Below are 22,500 nucleotides of genomic sequence, written 5' to 3'. Positions count from 1 at the left end.
TTTTCTTCCCAATTTCTCCTCTCCCGCTTTCTCTCTCTTTTTCGGTCTGACTCTTTTTCTCATTCTCCTTCTGTCCCTCTTTCGCTCTCTCTTTCTGTCTGTCTCTTTCTCATTCTTTCTGTTTCTTTCTGTCTCTCCTTCTCGTCTCTTGTTCTTTTTCTCTCTCCTTTTTCTGCCTCTTTCTCATTCAATCTCTCTCTCTCTCTCTCTCTCTCTCTCTCTCTCACACACACACACACACACACACACACACACACACAGAGAGAGATTGTTTTCAAGGCAGGAAAGGCCTGGCACACTTTGAGAGGAAGTTGCCTACAGTTAATCCTGCCAAAAAGTATTCAGGGAAATTGGTTTGGGAAAAAGAGAATTAGCCTCAACTGCTCCCGTTTCTTAACTGCAGCCCTGAAAGAGGAATTGCCAGTTCTGAACAGGAGACACAGGCTGCTTGCTGCTGCTGCTGCTGGGTGTGGCTGTGGGTTTTTGTGCAGGGGTGGAAATCTCCCTGGGAAGAGGGCTGGCCCAGAGCTGTTAGACCAGCAGCCCTTTCCGCCTTGCTTATTACACTTCCCCAGCAGTCCGGAGAAAGCAAGGCAGGGGAAAAAAAAGGGGGAAATTAACAGCCCAACAGGCCTGTATGACCTCTTGTCTTCTTTTATTTTCTCCGCAGGGACTTTGGACCAGACTGTCCCTCCCAGAGGCAGGGAGAAGGGGAGGGCTGGCAGCAAAGGTTGAAGGCTCCAGTTGCAAAAACAGGGTGGGGATGGGTGCCCTGGCCTGCAAAGCTGCTCTGATAATGTTGACCTTTGCAGCAAGCCTTCAGCTGGGCAAGCTTTGCACCAAGGGAGGCGATGGGGAAGGCTTCAGGTTGCCCTCCGGTGCTTTTCTGCTGTCTCTCTCAAATGGCGGAGGGAGAGGAAAAACTCGCTTCGATCTCCCCTGGATGATATCCAGAGCGGTTGCAAAACGCGGGCCCAAAGATTGCAGGACGATCGGCTGGAACTGAAGCGTAGAGAGGACTCGGTCCCAAGTCACTTTTTTTTTTACCCCAGCGCTGCTGTTGCAAAACTTCCAACGGTCCCTAAATGATTGCTTAACACCAAGAGAAGCATATGGGAGTAGTATAAAAAAAATAAAAATAAAATAAGCATTGCTGGGTTTGATACTCTGTACCAAAATAACGCTTTTGAAATTCAGCCAGATTTGTTTCAATAGTTCTTGCTGTGTTCTTGATTTTCCCTTTTCCCTCCCTCGCTTTCCTTTCCTTTTTTCCTTCCCTGCCTCTCCCTTTCCTTTCTTTTCCCTCTCCTTCCTTCTTTATCTTTTCCTTTCCCCCCCTCCTTTCCCCTTCTCTCCCCTCCCTCCCTCCCTCCCTTCCTTCCTTCCTTCCTTCCTTCCTTCTCTTCGCTCCCTCTGGCATTTATTTCCTTCCCTTTCTACTCTATTCTCTTTCCTTCCCCAGAGTTTTATTCTCTTCTCCTCCCCCCCCAGTGGAAACCAAAGAAATGCATAAGGAATGTTGCCTGTTCCCAGGCACTCTCTGTCTCTTTCCCCCCCCCCCCTCTCTGGGTTGGCCTACCTCACAGGGCTCCGATGAAGATAAAAAAGGGGGAGGGGGAATCCTCAGCAGGGCTTCCTGCCTACAGCTTCGGGACAAAAGGAGAAATCCTTCCATTCTTTCCAGAGGCATACAGCAGTTAGGATAAAAGCATGACCGGACCACAGAATAAGGAAGGCACTTTTGCGAGAGATTAGCTTGGAAGCTCCGCAGCCCGTCCCTGATGGCGGATGCCGTGGACTTGGGACTTAGAGAGTAACTGTTTAACTAGGAAAGTCAGCACGGACTTCCAGGTGTAAGCTGGCAAGGAGCTTTAGAAGGAGGAGAAAGATGGACGGTGGGTCCCAAGCTGGGCCCGGGGGGGAAAAGGGTCGGCGGGTTTCTCCGTTGCTCCCAAGGGCGGTCCGTGCAAAGCTGGACCTCGAACACAGAGGTGGTGATTCTGCCATAATTGCGCGCGGCTCGGTAAGTGAGCCCAGCTTCATCCTTTTCCCGCCCTCACCAGCAGGTGCCGGGATCCAGCCCCACAACATGGCTGCCCTCGCCCAGGAGCTGGGCACAGCTTTCTTCCAACAGAAGCAGCTGCCCGCCTCCATGGCCGACACCTTTTTGGAGCACCTGTGCCTGCTGGATATTGACTCCGAGCCCATCACCGCCCGGAGCACCAGCATCGTCTGCACCATCGGTGAGGGTGTGTGTGTGGGGTGTGTGTGTGTGTGTGTGTCGCTTTGAGGTGAAATGCATTGTGGGAAAGGGACGGGGAAGATGGGTGGGGAAGGACAGGGACCGACACACACACACCTCCCTCGGCGGTCCCCGTGCGATTTTTCAAGAAGGATGCTTTGGGCAAAATCGAAAGGGCTGCAGAATTGGCAGAATGCAGGGGACCCTGACAATTTTGAGGGTCTGTCTTGCCCTGAGGAGACCCCCCAGAAAGCAGTTTTTTCCTCCCGTCTCTCTCTCTCTCTCTCTCTCTCTCTCCATTGTAGGCCCAGCGTCGCAGTCGGTGGAGATGCTGCGTGAAATGATCAAAGCTGGCATGAATATTGCACGGCTTAATTTTTCTCATGGATCACACGAGGTACCGAGAAGGGAGGAATTAGAAGGGAAGGAGAGAGGAAGGAAAGAACAAATTAGAGGGGGGGGAGAAGGAAGGAAGGAAGGAAGGAAGGAAGGAAGGAAGGAAGGAAGGAAGAGGCAGGGAGGAAGGGATTAGAATGGAAGGAGAGAGGAAGAAGGGAAGGAAAGAAGTGGAAGGAAGGAAGAAATTAGAGGGGAAGGAAGGAAGGAATTAGGGGAAGGAAGGAAGGAAAGGAAAGGAAGAAGGAATGGACAGGGAGGGCGGGATTAGAATGGAAGGAATAAAGTGGAAGGAAAGGAGAAAGGAAGGAAGGAAGGGAAAAAGGAAAGAAGGAACAAACAGGCAGGGAGGAAGGGATTAGAATGGAAGGAGAGAGGAAGGAGGGGAGGAAGACAGTGGAAGGAAAGGAGGAAGGAAGGAAGGAAGGAAGAAATTTCAGGGGAAAGAAGAGAGGGAGGAATTAGGGGAAGGAGGGAAGGAAGGGATTTCTGAGATGGCAACCAAGGGGGCAAAGTGGTGCAGACCTTGAATTCAATTGCATTTCATTTCAGTACCACGCAAAGTCCATTGCAAATATCCGGGAAGCCACCCAAAGCTTCGCCAGGAATCCTCTTTTCTTCCGGCCGGTGGCCATCGCTCTGGACACCAAAGGCCCTGAAATCCGGACAGGGTTGGTTAAAGGGGTAAGATGGAGGGATAAATTTAAAGCTTCTTTTTTTCCCCCAGTCTCAAACCGGTGCTGTTAAGGAAGGCCAATTGTTAACGGGAGTAACACTTCCTTGCATCCGGCTCCTGGATCCTTTTTTTCCAGGGCGAGAACAAAGAAGTGGAACTGGTCAAAGGATCCCACCTGATCGTGACCACCGATCCGGCCTATCGGGAGCAATGTGATTCGCGGACAGTTTGGGTGGATTACGCCAACTTGCCGAAAGTGGTTAAGGTTGGCGGACGGATCTTCATTGATGACGGGCAGATCTCCTTACTGGTCAAGGAACTCCGTAAGTGTTCTCCCATTGGGCGGGTGGATCCCTTTAGCTCCTTAGATCTTGGCAACTTTAAGAGGGGTGGACTTCAACTCCCAGAATCCCCCAGCCATCTTGCTTTAAGAGGGGTGGACTTCAACTCCCAGAACTCCCCAGCCAGGCTGCTTTAAGGTGAATGGACTTCAACTCCCAGAATCCCCTAGCCAGCACGCTGATTTTTTTTAAAAAAAAGTTACTTTAAAAAAGTATGGTTTTAAAGGTGGCGTCGCTCTTCCAGATCCAACTGAAATCTTCATTCCTTATTTTGTGTCCCCGCCTTCCTCGCCCACCCTCGTCTCTTCGCTAACCACTAGGTCCCGACAGTTGTGCGGTCGAGGTGGAGAACGGCGGGATGCTCTGTAGCCGGAAGGGAGTCAACTTGCCGGGGGCTAAAGTGGACCTGCCAGCCTTGTCCCAGCGGGACAAAGAAGACCTGGAGTTCGGGGTGCAACAGGGGGTGGATATGATCTTCGCCTCCTTTATCCGCAAGGCGGGCGATGTGATGGGCATCCGGCAGGCGCTGGGCGAACGCGGCCACCACATCAAAATCATCAGCAAGATCGAAAACCACGAGGGGGTCAAGAGGTAGCCTTCAAAAGCTTCTTTTTCTGGACCTACAGGCAGTCCACGACTCACACGCTTCATTTAGTGACCGCACTTACAACAGCGTTGGAAAAAAGCAACGCATGACCCCTTTTCACACTTAACGACCGTCGCAGCATTCCCCCATGGTCACGCGATCGAAGGTCAGAAGCCTGGCAGCTGAATCGTATTTATGATGGTCGCAGTATCCGGTGTGTGTGTGTGTGTGTGTGTGTGTGTGTGAGAGAGAGAGAGAGAGAGAGAGAGAGAGAGAGAGATGATCCCCCTTTTGCGACCTTCTGACAAGCAAAGCCAATGGGAGGAAGGCAGATTTGTTTAACGACCGTGTGACAAACTTTCTGTCTGCAGTGATTCACTTAACAACCAGGGCAAGAGAGGTCATAAATTAGGGCAAAAATCAGTGGAATGACCTGCCTCCAGAAGTTGTGAATGCTCCAACGCTGGAAGTTTTTAAGAAGAGATTCGACAATCATTTGTCTCAAATGATATAGGGTTTCCTGTCTGAGCAGGGGGTTGGACTAGATGACCTCCAAGATCCCTTCCAACTCTGTTATTCTGCTTTCCTTCCTTCCTTCCTTCCTTCCTTCCTTCCTTCCTTCCTTCCTTCCTTCCTTCCTTCCTTCCTTCCTTATCTCTGTTGCTAAGCCAGGTGATGGTTAAAAAGAGTCATACCTCATTATATGGCGTGGTCATTAAGCAGATCAACGCAGTTGCTCAGTGAGTCTTGCCATCGCTAAGCAACTCCGGACTCCCCCCCCGCCGTGAATTTTGCTCGTCAGAAGCCAGCTTGGGAAGGTCACAAAGTGGGATCATGTGACCCTCTGGATGCCGCAACCATCGTAAATGCATCCTTGCCAACCCCCAAAATCGGACCACCGGATTGTGGGGCATGCTGTGATGGTCGTAAGTGTGAGGAGCAGTCACATGCCACTTTTTTCCCGGTGCAGTTGTAACCTTGGCTGCTAAACGAATGTCGTAAATTGAGGACCACCTATAGCCATCCAGCAGGCTGAGCTTCAGCTGTAATCTTTGATCTTGTCTTGAGGTTTGATGAGATCCTGGAAGCCAGCGATGGCATCATGGTGGCTCGTGGGGATTTGGGGATTGAAATCCCCGCCGAGAAGGTTTTCCTGGCTCAGAAGATGATGATTGGCCGGTGCAACCGTGCGGGAAAACCGGTTATCTGCGCCACACAGGTGAGCTGCACAAAATGCCACACCTGGCGGGTTAGGCTCCTTCAACCAACAGGTGGCGCTGTTTCATAGAAGGGACTCAAAAGCAGGACCTCTGCTGGGCGAGTGGGGATAATTGGAGGTGGGTAGAGAGGACGGTCTCCCATTGGCCCTGCAAGTAAGGGAGAAATGTTGAGATGGGTGGACTTCAGCTCCCAGAATTCCCCAGCCAGCAGGCTTTAAGATGGGTGGACTTCAACTCCCAGAATTCCCCAGACAGCTGGAATTAAAATGGGTGGACTTCAATTCCCAGAATTCCCCAGCCAGCATACTTTAAGAGGGGTGGACTTGAACTCCCAGAATCCCCCAGCCAGCTTGCTTTAAGAGGGGTGGACTTCAACTCCCAGAATCCCCCAGCCAGCCTGCTTTTGTTCTGAACCAGCCCGCTACCGGCCTTGTAATAAGACTAACCCCTATTCAATCAGTAGAGACTGGAGAACGTCTGAGGGTGGAAAGCATCTGCCAAGATTTATTTACTCAAACAAGAAACAAAACGCTGAAACTAGAATCCTCAAACGTAAGGGTTGCTTTCAGCAACCAGCCCCTCCCCAAACACTCCTTTTATTTAGAGTTCAGGGCGTGGCCTCCCTGTGCCTCCTCCCGAGGAGTCCCACAGCCTTTCTCTGTTTGGTCCTGCTCGACTGCCTCCTGCGTCGGGCGTCCTTGAACAGGGCCAGCTGTGGGTCATCATCTTCCGCACTATCGGGCTCACGCAGCTGAGAAGACGGCCCCGGCTGGGAACTCTGCCAAGCCTCCACGCCATCATCAGCCGGTTCGTCTCCCACACGGTCCTCCTCCCCCTCATCTGAGTCATCCGACACATCTGAGCCGGCTGCCGAAACCACAGGCTGGCCCTGAGTCACAACAGCTTTAAGATGGGGAGGGGGACTCCCAACTCCTTGAATTCCATAGCCAGAATGCTTTAAGATGGGTGGACTTCGACTCCCAGAATCCCCCAGCCAGCACCCTCCGCCCCCCCACTCTGACTTCACGGAGCTGAGATGCCGCTTTCTTTGGACAGATGCTGGAGAGCATGATCAAAAAACCTCGTCCCACCAGGGCAGAAAGCAGCGACGTGGCCAACGCCGTCCTGGATGGGGCCGACTGCATTATGCTGTCCGGGGAGACAGCCAAGGGGGCCTACGTGGTGGAGGCTGTGCGGATGCAGCATGCGGTAAGGCGGCCCCTTCCCTTTGGGAATGGGAAGCTCACTAGCCAAAGATTTATTTATTTATTTTATTTTAATTCCATTGATATCCCGCCCTTCTCCGAAGACTCAGGGCGGCTTACAAGCTTAGCAATAGCCTTCATTCTATGTCTATGCCTGCTTATTAGGGCTTTCACACACACACACCCAAGCGGCATTATAAGATTGGCCTGGGCATGGCAGAAAAGGGAGGAGGGGGGGAAGAGGCGAGAAAAAAACGACCACACGCTTTTCTGCGTTTTTCTCTCCTTTAACGCACAGATCGCCCGAGAGGCCGAAGCCGCCATGTACCACCACCAGCTCTTCCAGGAGTTGCGGAGGCTGACGCCCTTAAGCCAAGATCCCACCGAGGTGACCGCCATCGGGGCCGTGGAGGCCTCCTTCAAATGTTGCGCGGCGGCCATCATCGTCCTGACCGCCAGCGGCAGGTGAGAAGAGGGGCAAGCCCAAGATCGGGGGGTCTCCTGCTTGTTGCACAAGGGAGAGGGGGGGAGGAGGCTGGGGGTCCGCTGGGGCCGTTAGCAGCTTGCACAAAATGAGGGAGGCCAGCGTTCCCGGGCGGGCGGACGGGGTTGTCAGAACGGAGCGGTCAGGATGCCAGTAAGGAGCAAAGTCCCGGGTTCGAATTTCCCACAAATTTGGCAGGGGCGATTCTCTTTCCCTTTCACCCTGAGTCTCTGCCCAAATCCAGGTCTGCGCAGATCCTCTCCCGCTACCGGCCTCGGGCTCTCATTATCGCCGTGACCCGGGACCAACAGGTGGCCCGCCAAGCTCACCTCAGCCGCGGTGTTTTCCCGGTCGTGTGCCACGGCGCTAAGCTGGAAACCTGGGCAGAAGATGTGGATCGCCGGGTGCAGTTTGGGATCGAGATGGGTGAGTTCCTGGAATTTGAGTTTCTGAGGAAATTCTTAGGCCGTTTGTCAATTCTGGGGCTGGCCGACATCCCACTGGTAGGGCCCCTGCTAGGCTGAACTGCCTTGCCGGAAAACACCACCTGTTGAATGAACATACTTCGCCAGCAGATATTCTATGGATTCTCTCTCTCTTTCTCTCTCTCTCTCTCTCTCTCTCTCTCCCTCCCTCCCTCCCTCCCTTTATTCTATCCTTCTATCTGCTGTGTGTGTGTCTGTCTGATCTTTTCCTGTCTCCCTTATATATCCCTTCCTTCCTTCCGTCTATCTTCCTTCCTTCCTTTTTCTTTCTTTCTTTCTTTCTTTCTTTCTTTCTTTCTTTCTTTCTTTCTTTCTTTCTTTCTTTCTTTCTTTCTTTCTTTCTCTTTCTTTCCTCCTTGATCTATCATCTGTCTGTCTCTCTCTCTCATCTCTTTTCCTGCCTCCCTTATATATTCCTTCCTTCCTTCCTTCTTCCATCTATATCTCCTTTCTTTCTTTCTTTCTTTCTTTCTTTCTTTCTTTCTTTCTTTCTTTCATTCTTTCTTTCTTTCGTTCTTTCTTTCTTTTTCTTCTTTCTTTCTTTCTTTCTTTCTTTCTTTCTTTCTTTCTTTCTTTCTTTCTCTTTCTTTTCTCCTTGATCTATCATCTGTCTGTCTCTCTCTCATCACTTTTCCGGCCTCCCTTATATATGTATTCCTTCCTTCCTTCCTTCCTTCCTTCCTTCCTTCCTTCCTTCCTTCCTTCCTTCTATATCTTCTTTCTTTCTTTCTTTCTTTCTTTCTTTCTTTCTTTCTTTCTTTCTTTCTTTCTTTCTTTCTTTCTCTCCCTCCCTCCCTCCCTCCCTCCCTGCTTACCTTACCTATCAACCTACCTCGTCTATCATCTGTCTGTCTGTCCGTCCATCCATCCATCCATCCATCCATCCATCCATCCATCTATCTATCTATCTATCTATCTATCTATCTATCTATCTATCTATCTATCTCTTTCCCTCCCTCCCCTGAGTCACCTTTTCTCCCTCCCCCTTCCAGGCCGGGTCCGAGGCTTCCTACGCTCGGAAGACGTGGTGATCGTTGTTACCGGATGGCGGCCTGGGGCTGGTTTCACCAACATCATGAGGGTGCAGCAGGTGCCGTGAGCACCGCGTCGTCCCGGCTGAAAGCCGCCCCCCCCCCTGTTTCTCCCCGGTTGCTGAAGGCTGTGCTCCCTGTGCTTGGCAGCCTGTCTCCTGCCCCGCGGCGGTTGGGATGGGGTCCCACCTTTGGCTTAAAGACGTGCGTGAAAATCTCCCTACTTGCTTTTTTTGGTCTCCCGGGCAAAATGTGCCAGAATGGCGTTGGTGGGCTGGCGGCAGAGCCGATTGCTCTGGGGGGGCCGGCGAGGTTTTTAAAATTAAGTTTAGAATTATGGCTTAGACGTCAGATCTTGGATTGCCTGCGCACCAGGGATAATAATCACTCCTTCCCTCTCATTTTCCTTCCTTCCTTCCTTCTTTTTCTTCTCCTTTTCTTTTTTCCCCCTTTCCTTTCCTCCTTTCCTTTCTCTTCTCATTTTCCTTCCTTCCTTCCTCCCTTTTCCCCCCTCCAATTCTCCTTCCTTCCTTCTTCCCTCCCTCCTTCCTTCCCTTCTTTTTCCTTCCTTCCTTCCTTCCTTCCTTCCTTCCTTCCTTCCTTCCTTCCTTTTTTCCCCTCCCTCCCTCCCTCCCTCCCTCCCTCCCTTCCTTCCTTCCTTCTTCCCTCCCTCCTTCCTTCCCACCCTTCTTTTTCCTTCATTCCCTCCCTCCTTTTTTTCCCCCCCTCCCTCCCTCCCTCCCTCCCTCCCTCCCTCCCTCCCTCCCTCCCTCCCTTCCTTCCTTCCTTCCTTCCCACCTCCAGGAAGGGACTACTTCAGAATATATTCTTGTACTTTTGCACATTTCTTGACTGCTAAACACACAGCAGCCCTCACCCTGCTTCTGTCCTCTGCTGTGAGCTCTTCGTAAGAAAGACGCGGAAGCCCAGCCTTCGAGTCTCTCTTTATTATTGAAAACTCTTTGAGGTACAACGACCAAACTAAACCGAACGTAATTTTTTTTTTAAAAAAAAACAAAAACAAAAAAACCGGAAACCCCAAACAAGCTTCAAGCTCTCCTCCTGCGATACGAAACCTACAAGCTCCCTACACCGAGCGACGCGGCGTGCGAAAGTGGCGAGCTCGTCGTGGTCTTTGGTGCCTAGAATGATCGCGCGCACATCCAGAGGCAGGCACGCGGGCAAAACTCACACCGCAGAGACGGGCGCGCAAAGGCGTGCGCGCGCGTGCACACACACACACACACACACATACACGCGTGTACACCCAAGCTCAGAAGCGGCCGACCCACAAAGGGGGGCCCCCCTCCCAACGCATTCACGCTTGGCGCTCCCTTGCGATTCGTTGGATCAAGAGGCTCCCCTGGCCGGCACCCACGCAAAAATAAACCCCACAGAGATGAAGCTCTGCGGGGAGAACCTGTGGGTCATCTCCAGGCCGACCAGAAAGAAGCCTGTTCTTCAATCTGCTCTTCGTACGGAGGGACGTTATCCTAGCCCAGGGGTAGGCAACCTTGGCTCTTTTATGACTCGTGGACTTCAACTCCCAGAATTCCTGAGCCAGCTGGCTCAGGAATTCTGGGAGTTGAAGTCCACGAGTCATAAAAGAGCCAAGGTTGCCTACCCCTGGGCTAGCCCAAGTGCCAACCACCCCTCCGGGAGCCCCGGATATGGGTACCGCCACAAGCTATCGCACCCCAGGCCAAGCGAGACAAGGGAGCACCTCTTCCTCCACCCCCCACCCCCCCGACGGTGTATCTATGGGGAACAGCTGCTACAGATGGCTCTACCTGATCGAGTGTAAACAAGGACTTCTGGAATGTTTTTCAGTCTACGCGATTGAATTCTCCTTCCAGAGGAGACTAAGGGCGAAGGGTAAAGGGGTCAGGAAGGCGATTCGGGACGCTCTCGCTGGCCGTGCGCAGCGCAGAGGTATCTGCTGGGTGGGTCCAAGCTGGCCGAGACTCGCCTGGAAGGGGGAGTCTCTAAACAGCAAGACAAGCACCGTGACTTGCCCCGGGCGTGCAGGAGGGACCCCCGTTAGTTCTCCAGGCGGTTTTCTTCCCAGCGACGGGATGGAATGGGACAACTCGCCCTTGCCGTCTTTCCACCACCGACTCGCCACGGCCAACTCGTCCCCGGGACAGCCGCCCCCCCCATGCAGAACGATTCAACGCGGGATAGCTGAAGAGCGGGACAAGTCGTGTTGCAGCTCATCTCATCCCGGAGGACTTGAGAAGGCTCAAACCTTAAGCCAGACAAGGCCCGCTGCAATTCCGTCGTCCCTCTGTGGAGTTATCCCACGTTGAACGAACAGAATCAGGAAGGGTTGGAAGGGACCTTGGAGGTCATCTAGTCCAACCCCCCCCCCCCGCTCAAGCAGGAGATCTTGTCCCGTTCTGGCTGTCCAAACAGTTCTTACACCCCTCCAGTGATGGAACGCCTACAACGTCTGGTGGCAAGCTGTTCCACTGGTAAATTTTCCTCGCTGTTAGGAAGCTTCTCCTTCATTCTAGGGGGCTTCTCTCCTTGATCAGCTTCCATCCATTGTCCCGCAGCCAGTTTTCCCAAGGCGAGTAGGCCGCGGCGAGTTTTCCCCTGGCGAGGCGTCCTCTAGACCCAAGAAAAAAATGCCCAAGATCCGTTCCCTTCTGTTTTCTCCGGCTGGAGACGACAGGCCAACGCCGCTGCGCGCCCTCCTGTCCCTTTCTTTCCCACCCCCCCTGAAATCGCCCTCCCGGCAGCACCAGGTACTAAAAAGAGAAAAGCATTTTTACAGCGCGAGGGGGGAATAAGATTGGCAGTGGAGCTTGCTACGAGGAAAAATGATCAGAGAGAAGTCGAGAAAAAAGCTCCAGGCAGTTACTCTACCCCCTAAATTGGTAACTTGGCTGGATCGGAAAGCAACATCGGTCACATCGAAGTTTGGCTGCTTGGGCAAAGAGCCCACACGGAACGCACATCACAAACTACGGTTCCTAGGATGGCTGGATCACATAGGAGACTCTTTTCCCGGAAGAGAAGAGAGATCGGGTGCAGGTGGTGGTTTTCGTTTCGAAGGACTCGGTGACCCTGATAGAGTTTAGGCACAAGGACGGAAAATTAGATTCTGCTACTAGATTATAAGTCTTTGTGGAAAGACCCTTTGGGGATATAAATTGACAGGGATAAAAGCACGGGGCTATCTTGAACTTCTTCCGTGGCTCATGGCGTGGATCAGCTGGCAGCAAAGACCCCCCACCCATTAGCTGCAGGACCACCGGCTCAATAACGCTTCAAAAGACAAGGAAACGTTTCTTGAACTGGGGCATAATTCAAAGGAATGAGCCTCCCTTCTCTGTCTGGACAGTTATCCAAGAGAAAAAAATTTGCAGGAGATCCCCGTCTTCCGTTGCAAGGTTAATTTTAAGAATACATGCCGTATTCTCTGGAATGATTAATGCTCCTTGAGAATTGCACCGTGCCCGTAAACCTGACTCTTGACAGGAAACGGATCCTGCTCCATTCCTGGCGTTTTTTTACAAACGAGTTCGCAAAGCAGAGAGAGGAGTACGTTAAGGAGGGTTTCAGCGGCTGTGCACTGTGCCGGAATCCTTGCCGAAACGTCGTTTTAAAGCGGGCACCGTTGAGTTTTTTCCTAGAGCCCACGGACTTTCCCCCTTCGGGCAAATTGCATGTGTCGCTCGACTTAACGTCCACAACTGCGCCCCAAATCTCTGTTGTTAAGCGAGACAATTGCTCACGTGAGTTTTGCCCCATCTACGGGTAGGCCAAGAATGCAAGTTAAGTATAAGACTGCAAAGGGCCTCTTTGACTATACTTTAACCAGATTTGGTACGCCGCAATGATGGCTAGTATTCTCGCTTTATCATTTTCTCTTGTTCCACCCTTCGGAGGGTGAAAACCTGAAAGGGCAAGCCAACACCACAATGGTTTCCAAAATGTTAGCAGGGAAATTGGCAGACACTTTCAAGTCAAGGTGTTACCGGAGCCGGGGATTATGGGAAATCGAAACCTGCTCGGTATTCGGGGACATTTAGTCTGGCTCAATGCAAAAATTGAGCTTAGGGCCACAAGTGCCACTATAATGCCCCCACGACAAAAAAAGATGCATTGTGATGTCCTAATGCAAGCTCCACCCTCTTCTTGCATTGTACGTTTACAGGTAGTCCTCGACTTAACGACCGCAACAGACCCCCAAATTTCCGACGGCTGCTAAGCGAGTTTTGCCCCATTTTACACTCTTTCCTGCCACCATCGTAAAGTGAATCACTTCAGTTGTGAAGTTAGGAACACGGTCATTAAGTGAAACTGGCTTCTCCCTTGACTCTGCTGGTCGGGAGGCCGTGAAAGGGGATCACGTGACCTTGAGATGCTGCAAACCGTCATAAATACGAACCGGTTGCCCAGCCTCTGAATTTTGATCACCTGACCCTGGGGATGCTGCAGTGGTCGTAAGTGTGAGAAATGGTCATAAGTCACCTTTTTCAGGGCTGTTGTAACTTTGAACGGTCGCTAAACGAACTGCCGTAAGTCGGGGACTATCTGTACTGGGGAATTCGATGGATTTTTCTTCCTCTGTCCACCACGGAGGGGAGACACGAGTGGTTTGGGGATAGGGCAAACAAAGTCCATAATCCCCTCCCTCTGGCGCGGAACCGGGATTCCTATAGTTACGGCACACTCGCACAAAACATCTTGAGGTGGATATTGCACAAATTTGGGGCACAAAGAGCGGAGAGAGAGAGAGAGAGAGGTCACTACGTCGATTATCTGGTCGTTAAAAAAGATTCCTAAAGGCGGGGTCAGGAAAAACACTCTAGTCTGGGGTGTCCGCTAAAGTAACGGGGGGGCGTGGGGGGCGTTTTGATGTGGTTGAAAATGGACACGCCGAAGATCATCTGGCTCAGGATTCCGTCTTCTTCCGCTAGAGCGGACTGACAACGTGGTGGTCAAGGAGCTTGCCGTTGTGGTTAACTTGACCCGTAGGCCGACGGGCGTCTCGGAGGAAGGGGTCAAAACACACTTGTGAGCAAGTGTTACAAAGCCGATGATGGACAGGTCAGCCTTTGTTTTACCCGAGGGAATTTGCTAGCCGACGTGTTGATCGTATCTTGGGTAGCTGATGGTGTCTGCTCCTCTTTTGTCGGATCCCCGTGTAGAAATGCTTCCTAGCCCCCCCCCCTCCGACAGACTTCGGCCAGGCCTGGAGATCTGCCCTCAGGATTGTGCGGCGTGTCTCTTTCCTTGCCCCCACCCCAGCTCAGCCCCCAAGGCCTGCCCACGAAGGGACTAGCAGCCCTGTGTTTACCCTGGTTTCACATATGAGACGGCAGCTTCGGTTTCCCCGTGTTGACGTCAGGACTGAATGCTACAGAGCCCTTGCGGGACGGTGCCGTGCCGTGCCGCGGAGCGGAGGCAGGCGACTGAGGGGTGGTGGCCCCACTCACCGACTGGCTGGACCCTGAAGGGGCCTGCTGGGAGGAACCAGGCTGCCCAACGGCCCCCGTGCTCATTTTCCCTAACAGACCGGGAACCGACGGAGAGGAACGGTACGTGATGTTCCTGGCTGACTTCCGGGCCTGCTGGGACGACCCCATGTCCAAGGGTTGGGTGAGACGGTTTGGCAAGGAAGGCTGAGAAGCCGAAAGCGGCCGGACATCCTGCGTGAGACATCCCGCCGAAAGACCCTGGGAACTCCGATGTTTAACCATCTGCTGAGGCTGCAAGAACAGGGAAATATGGGAGCCGGTGGCCCGAGAGAGGCTGTAGTGCAGAGTTCGTCCTGGCGGGACAGACGTGCTGTGTGCTGCCTGCTGCAAGAGAGAGGTGGAGACTGACGTACCCCGTGTTTTGGACAGCTGAGGCTGGCTCATTCCAGGGATGGGGTCCCCCTTTTGAAGAGGCCGTGGCGGGACGTGACCTTTGCCCAGCGTACTCCCCAAGGGGGACACGCACTGAACCACGGGAGAACACGGTGAGCCGGCTGCGGGCGTCTGGAGGTGGGACTGCGCCCCCGAGGCAGGCGAGCTGACGGAGGAGGGCCGGGAACACCCCAGGCTGGGTTGAGAGCGGCGGGGGTGGTGCAGGAGAGCAGCCGAGTCGGGGGAGAGGGGGCTGGAGATGGACGAAGGGGGGAGGAAGATGTGGGTGGCCAGACTTTGCTGGTGTGTCAGTGCGATGGCCACGCTGGTGGTGGCGGCCGCAGTCCGCAGCGGCGCGTGGACCAGTGGCTCCCAGATAACCGGCTTGCCGCTCAGCTCCCGGCCGGCAGTCATGGGCTGGAGGTCCTGGATGTTGTGTGCCATATCTTGGTCATGCTTAACGATCTGTTGGATGATCTCATTGTTGACCGTGCTGGAACTGTGCTCCGCTCTCTTCCGCAATAGGATGGAGTTTTTCTTTCCTGTGGGTGGACGTAAAAGAGGATCAGAGGCCACACTGGAGTGCGGACAAAACTTGGGAGAGCTGCTTGAGATGGAGATGAACCGCATTGGCATGGTGAGGAGGAGGAGATGGAGATGGAGATGGAGAAGAAGGAGGAGACAAAGAAGAAGGAGATGGGAATAGTGAACAAGGTGGAGAAGAAGAAAAAGGAGGTGAGCATGGAGAAGGAGGAGGAGAAGAAAGAGGTGGAGGAGAAGGAGAAGGAGATGGAGATAGAGAACAAGGAGGAGATGAAGAAGAAGAAGAAGAAGAAGAAGAAGAAGAAGAAGAAGAAGAAGAAGAAGAAGAAGAAGAAGAAGAAGAAGAAGAAGAAGAAGAAGAAGAAGAAGAAGAGGTAGTGGAGAAGAAGGGGAAGGAGGAGAAAAAGGAGATGAGGATGGAGGAGGAGGTGGAGGGGGAGGAGAAGGAGAAAGAGCAGAGGAAGGAGAAGGAGGAGACAGAGAAGGAGACGAGGATGGAGGAGGAGGAGAAGAAGGAAATTTCTGACATATACATCAGCAGGAGAGATCAGCTCAGAGCAGGATTGAACAGCTAACGTCTCCTCAGCATCTATCAGAAGATCCCCTCAGAGGTTCTCCTGCATTGGTTCTCCTTTGTTGGGACTTCACTGATTTTGTGAGGAGTCTCATGGGCCCAGCGAGACAACCTATGGGCCCTGTAGTCCTCCATCCCTCCATTCCCTCACCTATCCGGTCCAGCCTATCCATGGCAACAGTTTCAAAGGCTCGACGCATCATCGGGTATTCCTCCAGGACTTCGTTGAAGTTGTCCACGGAAAGGGAATACAGGCGGCAGTAGGTGTTGGCCCGAACGCTGGCCGTGCGACGGCCCCGGGTCAGAAGGCAGATCTCTGCAGGGGCAAAGGAGAAGAAGAAAACAGGGTTTCCTGCCTAAGCGGGGGTGGGGTTGGACTAGAAGACCTCCAAGGTCCCTCCCAACTCTATTCTATTCCATTCTGTATATTCTATTCCATTCCATTGTCCCCTATTCTATTCTATTCTATTCTATTCTATTCTATTCTCTATTCTATTCTGTTCTGTTCCGTTCCATTCCATATTTTCTATTCTATTCTATTCTATTCTATTCTATTCTATTCTATTCTATTCTATTCTATTCTATTCTATTCTATTCTATTCTATTCTATTTATTGACTTCAAGGTATTTATTGAAGATTTGCTAGCTAGCTTTCGTGCCTAAGGCGGGACTAGAACTCGCCCTCTCCTGGTGATTGGCCCAAAGTCAGTCAGCCAACTGTCACGCTAAGGCGGAACTAGAACTCACCAGCTCCCGGTGACGGGCCCAAAGTCACCCAGTTGGCTTTCACAGAGAGAGAGAGAGAGAGACTTACAGACACCTTTGCAAGAGCCAAACCTCTTGACAGGCCCCCTCGGAGAAGCCGTTCAAAATCTCGTCGTTCCTCCCCCTCCCCCCCTGCAAGAAAAACCTACCCCCGAAATAAGATCCGTCCGAAAGCTTCATTTCCTTGGAGTCCCGGGTCAGGATGCTGACCACGCCGTGTTGTATGAAATACATCTTCTTCCCCACCGTTCCTTCTCGGATAATGAAATCCCCCGGCTGGAAGACCTCAAAGCGCAGCTTGGTCAGCATCGCCGTCACGAAGTTGGGATCCGCGTTGGCGAAGAGAGGCATGTTGTCCACCAGATTCCGGCAGTTAAAATTGATGATCTCCTGAAGGAGGGAAGGAATTCCGAAGGATGGAGAAGAAAATCAGGAACTGACAGAGGAGAGAGGGGAGGGAAAAAAAAAAAGGCTTCCGATCGGGGCGAACTGGGCGTTATAAAAAGACAACGGGGGCACTTACAATATTTTCTTACAATGTTTTCTACATTGATCTAATGCTGCATTTGTCCCGATCAAAAATATTGTGTGTTAAAAAATAAAAATAAAAAGAGAAAGCAAATGGATAAAATTTTCCTATCCCAAACAGAAGCACATTGGGACAGAGAAGAACCCAATTGGACAACTAGAATCTTATCAGTGCTGCTGGAAAATAATAATAAATAATAATAATAATAATAATAATAATGATGATGATGATGAAGAAGAAGAAGAAGAAGAAGAAGAAGAAGAAGAAGAAGAAGAAGAAGAAGAAGAAGAAGAAGAAGAAGAAGAAGAAGAAGAAGAAAGCAGTTTGAGCTGGCTTTGAATATTTGCATACCTGGCAGAGAAGAAGAAGAAGAAGAAGAAGAAGAAGAAGAAGAAGAAGAAGAAGAAGAAGAAGAAGAAGAAGAAGAAGAAGAAGAAGAAGAAGAAGAAGAAGAAGAAGAAGAAGAAGTAGTAGTTGGAAGGGACCCTGGAGGTCTTCTAGTCCAACCCCTTGTTCAGGGAGGAAACCCTATCCCATTTCTGACATTTAAAACCATTTAAAAACAGGACTTGCTGCAAAACTGGCCAGCCTGCACTAAGCGCAATTGCCTTTCCTTCGTGGCTTGTACCTCTTTTAGGGGTTCGCTCAATTCTTCCAGAATATTGTCTTCGTCGAACATTTTCCCCTGGTATCGGTGTTCGTAATACTCGTGGATCCGCTGACGCGTGTCTCCCGGTAACTTATGGAAGGACATGTACTGCTCCACTTGCTTATACTAGAAATGGAGGAACAGAAAAACCTTACATTCAGCCAAGAGAAACGTCTCCCCAAATTAGATCCATCTCTCTACTTATCGTACTTATCTATCTATTCAACTGGGGGGGGATGATAGATATGTTTGTCTTTTTAAAAGAGTTTCAGTTTTTGCCTCCGTTCATTTTTTCCCCCTTTTCCTTTTGGATTTTAATCTTCGGAATGAAATACCAATGGAGACAAATGTTTTGGAGGTTTTTTTTCTCTCCATCTCGCCGGAGAGAAGCTAGCACTGGCAAGCCGCAGAATTTGGCAACCCCCCGGTGGAAATCTGCTCACCTTCTCCTGGTATTGGCGCCGGGAGGAGTCCAGCGACTGGATGAGGGCAGTGGCGTGGCCGATGAACATGGCGTAGCAGGTGGCACCCACAATCATGCTCAACATGGTCAGCCAGACGTCGGTCATACCTTCGGGGGCCTGCTGCCCGTAGCCAATGCACAACATGTGGCTCATAGCTTTGAACAAAGCGTGCGAATACTGCTTTCCCCAAGAGTCGTTCTGAAGGGGCCGGAGGAAAAAAAAGAGAGCGGAACTCACCGGTGTGTTTTTTGAAGCTGATTTTTCCTGCCACCGAGTCTCAAAAGTTATTTCTGTTCTGCTTTGCAGAATGGCGGGACTCTCTCCTGCCTGCTCACTCTGGCCCATTTTGTTTAATTATTTATTTATTCGGTTTATATACCGCCCTATTCCCAAAGGACTCAGGGCGGTTTACAAGGCAAAATTTAAAAACAATCCAATATAAAATTAAAATAAATTAAATTAAGCCTAGCCACAAAAATTAAATCACAATATAAAAACATTAAACCCCTCAGTCCATTTTGTCCAACAGATGTAGGAGGAGGGGGGAAAAACAGCAACAACTCACCACCATGTGATTGATGGAAACCCAACAGTCTTCAGGGAAGTCTTGCAACATGGGGACCAGGAATTGTAAGCAGCCATCCCAGTGACACAGGAGGAGCATCATCCCGATGAGATTGAAGATCCGGACCACGGCGCTGGCCAGGTCATAGGTCATGTGGAAAATCTGGGAACGCAAGGGGGACACGGTAAGCTGATCGAACCCACGTTCTTCCTGTGCGTGGTTTACAGGTCATCTTCGGACAATGACCGTGGAGATTTTCCTTCCTCCAGGTCAGGGCTATTTCAACCAGGGTACCACCTGTGGTACATTGGCACCTGGCTGGTGGTACGCGATCATCCTAGAAAAGTGGTAGCGGGGGAGGGGAATGAGCTGAACTGCTGGCAGCACCGCACAAGCCTAAGCGAGAGAGGGCTGGAGCTAGGCGACTGGTGGTACTTGGATGTTGCCATATCCTAAAAGTGGTACAATGGGTGAAAAGGTTGAAAAGCCCTGTTCCAGGTCATAGTTATCCCAAAGATGTTATTATTATATATTATTAGGTTTTTTTGTTATTATTGTTTGTTGTTATTATTATTATTATTATGGTTTTTTGTTTTGTTGTTTGTTGTTGTTGTTGTTGTTGTTGTTGTTATTATTATTATTATTATTATTATTATTATTATTATTATTATTATTATTATTATTGAAAATCACATTTATGACCACAGGATAAAAAAACAGAGATACGTTTCCCTGCCTTTCCTACGGGAGATTTACCTCTTCCCATTGGTGAATGTAGCGGATGAGGCGAGAGAGCCGAAGAAGACGTAGCAAGCTAAGGATTTTCGTGAAACGGACGATACGGAGCGCCCGGGCGGTCTTATACACTTCCGAATCCACTTGCGTCTCCAGATCTACAATGAGGAAGATGTAATCCACCGGGATGGAAGAAATGAAATCCACCAGGAACCAGCTCCTGAGATACTTCATCTTAATGGTGTGGGGGTCCAGAATGATCTCGGTGTTGTCCTCCACCACAATCCCCGTGCGGAAATTCAGCACCAAGTCGGCCAGGAAAAAGGTATCCGAGAGGACGTTGAAGACGATCCAGGGGGGCGTGTTCTCGTCCTTGAAAAAAGTGATCCCGACGGGCAGAATGATCAAGTTCCCAACCATCAACAGCAGCATGATCAAGTCCCAGTAAAACCTGGAAGGCAAAAAAACAAAACAAAAAAAAGCCAAAACGGGGCTGGATCAGTCAGCCTCACCTGAGCGAGAATCGTTCAAACCGGGTTTGTTATCAGCCATGATTTAGAGTCTGGCTCTGGCCCAGGAGCTGAGGCTCCGGCTGAGCCTTTGTGATCAACCTCGGGACTCAGTACAGGAAGTCCCCAGTTTATGACCATAATGGAGCCAATGGTCATAAAACGGGTCCTCCATGTGGCCGACCGGATTTTATGAATTTTTTTTGGGGGGGGGGGCGCTGGTCATTAAGTAAGTGCAGTGGTTGTAAAATGGACACAGTGGCTGTTCAGGGAAGCCAGCTATGGACTCGTTTTTTCTGAGAACTCTTAGTCCAACCCCTTAACCACTACCCTTCACTACCTTTTTACATGGCAACGTGATCCAGAAAGGAGCTCTAGAGAAAATGAAATTGAAATATGAGGGTGTGGCTGCCTTCAGCCAAAGACTTTGCACCATTTCTAACTCTCTCTTCTAAAATTTTAATTCCATTTTTTTTGTGGTGGGGGGGCAAGGGTTTCTCACCTCTGGGCAAGAGAGGCTTAAAGTGTGCAAATGTACACTTTGAGAGGAAGCAACTAAATTTCATTTTTAATGTGTGCCATTGTGCCCCCAGGACAAAATGACAATAACGGTTATCTAATCTAATATCTAATCTAATCTAAAAAAAACTGGACAGTGTATGGATACAACTGCACTCTGCCTGACCTCAGGAGCACCATAAAAAAATCCTACTCTCTCTTGAACGAGATATAAATCCAGGAGAAAAAAAAATGAACTCTTTCCCCCCCACTTTACTCTTTGATGGAAAACGAAGGAAAAATCCATCAGACAAATATCATCGAAAACAGAAATTAAACCGGGTTCGTCTCTTTTTTAAAACTCAAACCACGTCGACGCCAAAATTAAAAGGCCTCTGCTGATTTGTTCTCGTGGACACCCATCAAGAGCTCAAAAGCTTAATTCTGCCCGGCCCTGGCTGAGTGTTGATCATCCAATAAAGATCATGATGTAATCCACGGGTTTAATCATACAGTATTCCACGTTGAATCCTAAAGACCGAAAAACTCTATCCGATTCCCGCAAAGCCATCTGTCCCTGATCGACGTACAAGCTGAGAAACATATGGAGTGATTTGAGCAAAGGAAATAGCTTCTTATGGGATATCCGATCCGTTTTGCCCTTGCTTGGCAAAAGCCAGCCCAATCTTACACAGCTCCCTCGTTTCGAACACGCGTAACACGCACCCTGGTTTATCATGCCTTGGTAAGGTCACACTTCAGTTTTGGTCACCACCATATAAAAAAGATGTTGAGACGCTGGAAAGAGTGAAGAACAGAACAGCAAAGATGATCGGGGGACTGGAGGCTAAAACCTACAAAGAACGGTTGCAGGAATTGGGAATGTCTAGTTTAATGAAAAGAAGGATGAGGGGGGAGATGATAGCAGCCTTCCAATATCTCAGGGGCTGCCCCAAAGAAGAAGCAGTCAGGCTATTCTCCAAAGGAATTATTTCCCCCTATAACTTCCAGAATGGCAGCTGAGCTATGCATGCTTCCAGCCCATAATAGTCTATTTTTGACCAAAGACGGTTCTCCAGGGAAAAGCTTGAGCTGTATTATCTTCTGTTTTTCTGTTTTTCAAATGCCAAGCAAGACAGTCTACAGTGTGGGTCAGTTTTAACCTCAGTGGTTTGAAAACCAACTAGCATTTCCTCTCTCCCATCATGACATTAATCCCAAGTCAAAGAAGCTCCAGAAATGCTTAAGATCATGTCTGAACTTGATCACTGTATCACGATGAGCTGGTGGTCCCTCGCAAGACATTATCGTGAATTATTTGCTGAAGGTAAAGCCTCTCTTTAGCTACATCTGAAACTTCTTAGTGGCTGCAATTAATAATTACTCAGAGAGTAAACGGAGGCTTTTTAGTGCAACGAACAATGATTGTGTGTTTCCCCCACAGAGTTTGAAGTTAGGATGAAAGACTCATTGTTATCCTCACAGTAGCCTTGCAAGATAGGCCTTGAGCTGACCATCAGGGTGTGTGTGTGTGTGTGTGCGTGTGTCTATGTGTGTGTCTTCGAACAGGACCCCCAGATGATTTCAGAAGTGCCTTGCTAAGGAGGACTTTGGCTGCCTTTGAAAGGGACGATCAACACGGACTAAACAAAATGAACCCCAAACAAGAGCATCACGTTTGCTTAAATACAGATAGTCCTTGACTTACAGCCGTTCATTTAGCAACCGTTGGAAGTTGAAACAGTGCTGGGGGAAAAAAAAAAGTGACCGACAAACCCTCCTCTCCTCTCTTAATGACCATTACGATGCCCCAAGTCGTGCGATCCACAATTTGGGTGCCTGGCAACTGGCGTACATTCACGGCGTCCCTGGGTCAGTTGGCTTCCAACAAGCAACACCAATGGGAGAAGCCGGATTCGTTTAACGGCCCTGTGATTTGTTTAACGATGGTGATTCGCTTAACCACCGTAGCAGAAAAGGTTGTAGGTCCAGCGCAACTCACTTAGCAACCGGCTTGGTTTAGCAACAGAAATGCTGATCTACAGGTTGTGATTGTTCAGTCGAGAACTACCGGTAGAGGATTCCCGTCCCCTTGAGGGACAGGAAGAAGCAAAGTAACCCCCCCCAACACTGGTGATG

The 22,500-nt window shown here is 50.3% G+C and overlaps 3 protein-coding genes across 6 annotated transcripts in view; 2 read left to right on the top strand and 1 right to left on the bottom strand.

The window, feature by feature from the left end:
• The window catches only part of PKLR (pyruvate kinase L/R), a gene marked incomplete at its 5' end in the record, with an annotated part of 11,701 nt that extends 2,815 nt beyond the window's left edge, over nucleotides 1-8,886 (top strand). The window contains 11 exons of one of the 4 annotated variants that reach the window (XM_083374114.1): nucleotides 1,417-1,895; nucleotides 2,067-2,243; nucleotides 2,548-2,639; nucleotides 3,191-3,322; nucleotides 3,451-3,637; nucleotides 3,976-4,246; nucleotides 5,310-5,460; nucleotides 6,518-6,670; nucleotides 6,965-7,131; nucleotides 7,395-7,576; nucleotides 8,628-8,886. In XM_083374114.1, coding sequence (XP_083230240.1) covers nucleotides 1,889-1,895; nucleotides 2,067-2,243; nucleotides 2,548-2,639; nucleotides 3,191-3,322; nucleotides 3,451-3,637; nucleotides 3,976-4,246; nucleotides 5,310-5,460; nucleotides 6,518-6,670; nucleotides 6,965-7,131; nucleotides 7,395-7,576; nucleotides 8,628-8,734 — 1,626 coding nt within the window. In that variant the 3' untranslated portion in view covers nucleotides 8,735-8,886. Of the gene's footprint in view, nucleotides 1-1,414; nucleotides 2,244-2,547; nucleotides 2,640-3,190; nucleotides 3,323-3,450; nucleotides 3,638-3,975; nucleotides 4,247-5,309; nucleotides 5,461-6,517; nucleotides 6,671-6,964; nucleotides 7,132-7,394; nucleotides 7,577-8,627 lie in introns of those variants that run through there. The other 3 variants (XM_083374113.1, XM_083374112.1, XM_083374111.1) reach the window with 3 other exon arrangements.
• Nucleotides 8,887-13,984: 5,098 nt separating this feature from the next.
• Nucleotides 13,985-20,932, bottom strand: HCN3 (hyperpolarization activated cyclic nucleotide gated potassium channel 3; the record flags this gene model as incomplete). The annotated part of the gene is made up of 8 exons (XM_083373949.1): nucleotides 13,985-15,072; nucleotides 15,799-15,963; nucleotides 16,562-16,802; nucleotides 17,570-17,716; nucleotides 18,034-18,252; nucleotides 18,620-18,781; nucleotides 19,376-19,847; nucleotides 20,901-20,932. 8 exons carry the CDS (start codon nucleotides 20,930-20,932, stop codon nucleotides 13,985-13,987), a joined length of 2,526 nt encoding a protein of 841 aa, XP_083230075.1.
• A 707-nt stretch (nucleotides 20,933-21,639) lies between these two features.
• CLK2 (CDC like kinase 2) overlaps nucleotides 21,640-22,500 on the top strand; it is a gene marked incomplete at its 5' end in the record, with an annotated part of 10,488 nt that continues 9,627 nt past the window's right edge. The window contains one exon of the mRNA XM_083373948.1: nucleotides 21,640-21,688. Coding sequence (XP_083230074.1) covers nucleotides 21,640-21,688 — 49 coding nt within the window. The remainder of the gene's footprint in view (nucleotides 21,689-22,500) is intronic.

The sequence above is a fragment of the Vipera ursinii genome (assembly GCF_947247035.1).
Source record: "Vipera ursinii genome assembly, chromosome: 15".
Taxonomy (NCBI): Eukaryota; Metazoa; Chordata; class Lepidosauria; order Squamata; family Viperidae; genus Vipera; species Vipera ursinii.
This window is presented reverse-complemented; position numbering and strand designations above follow the sequence as displayed.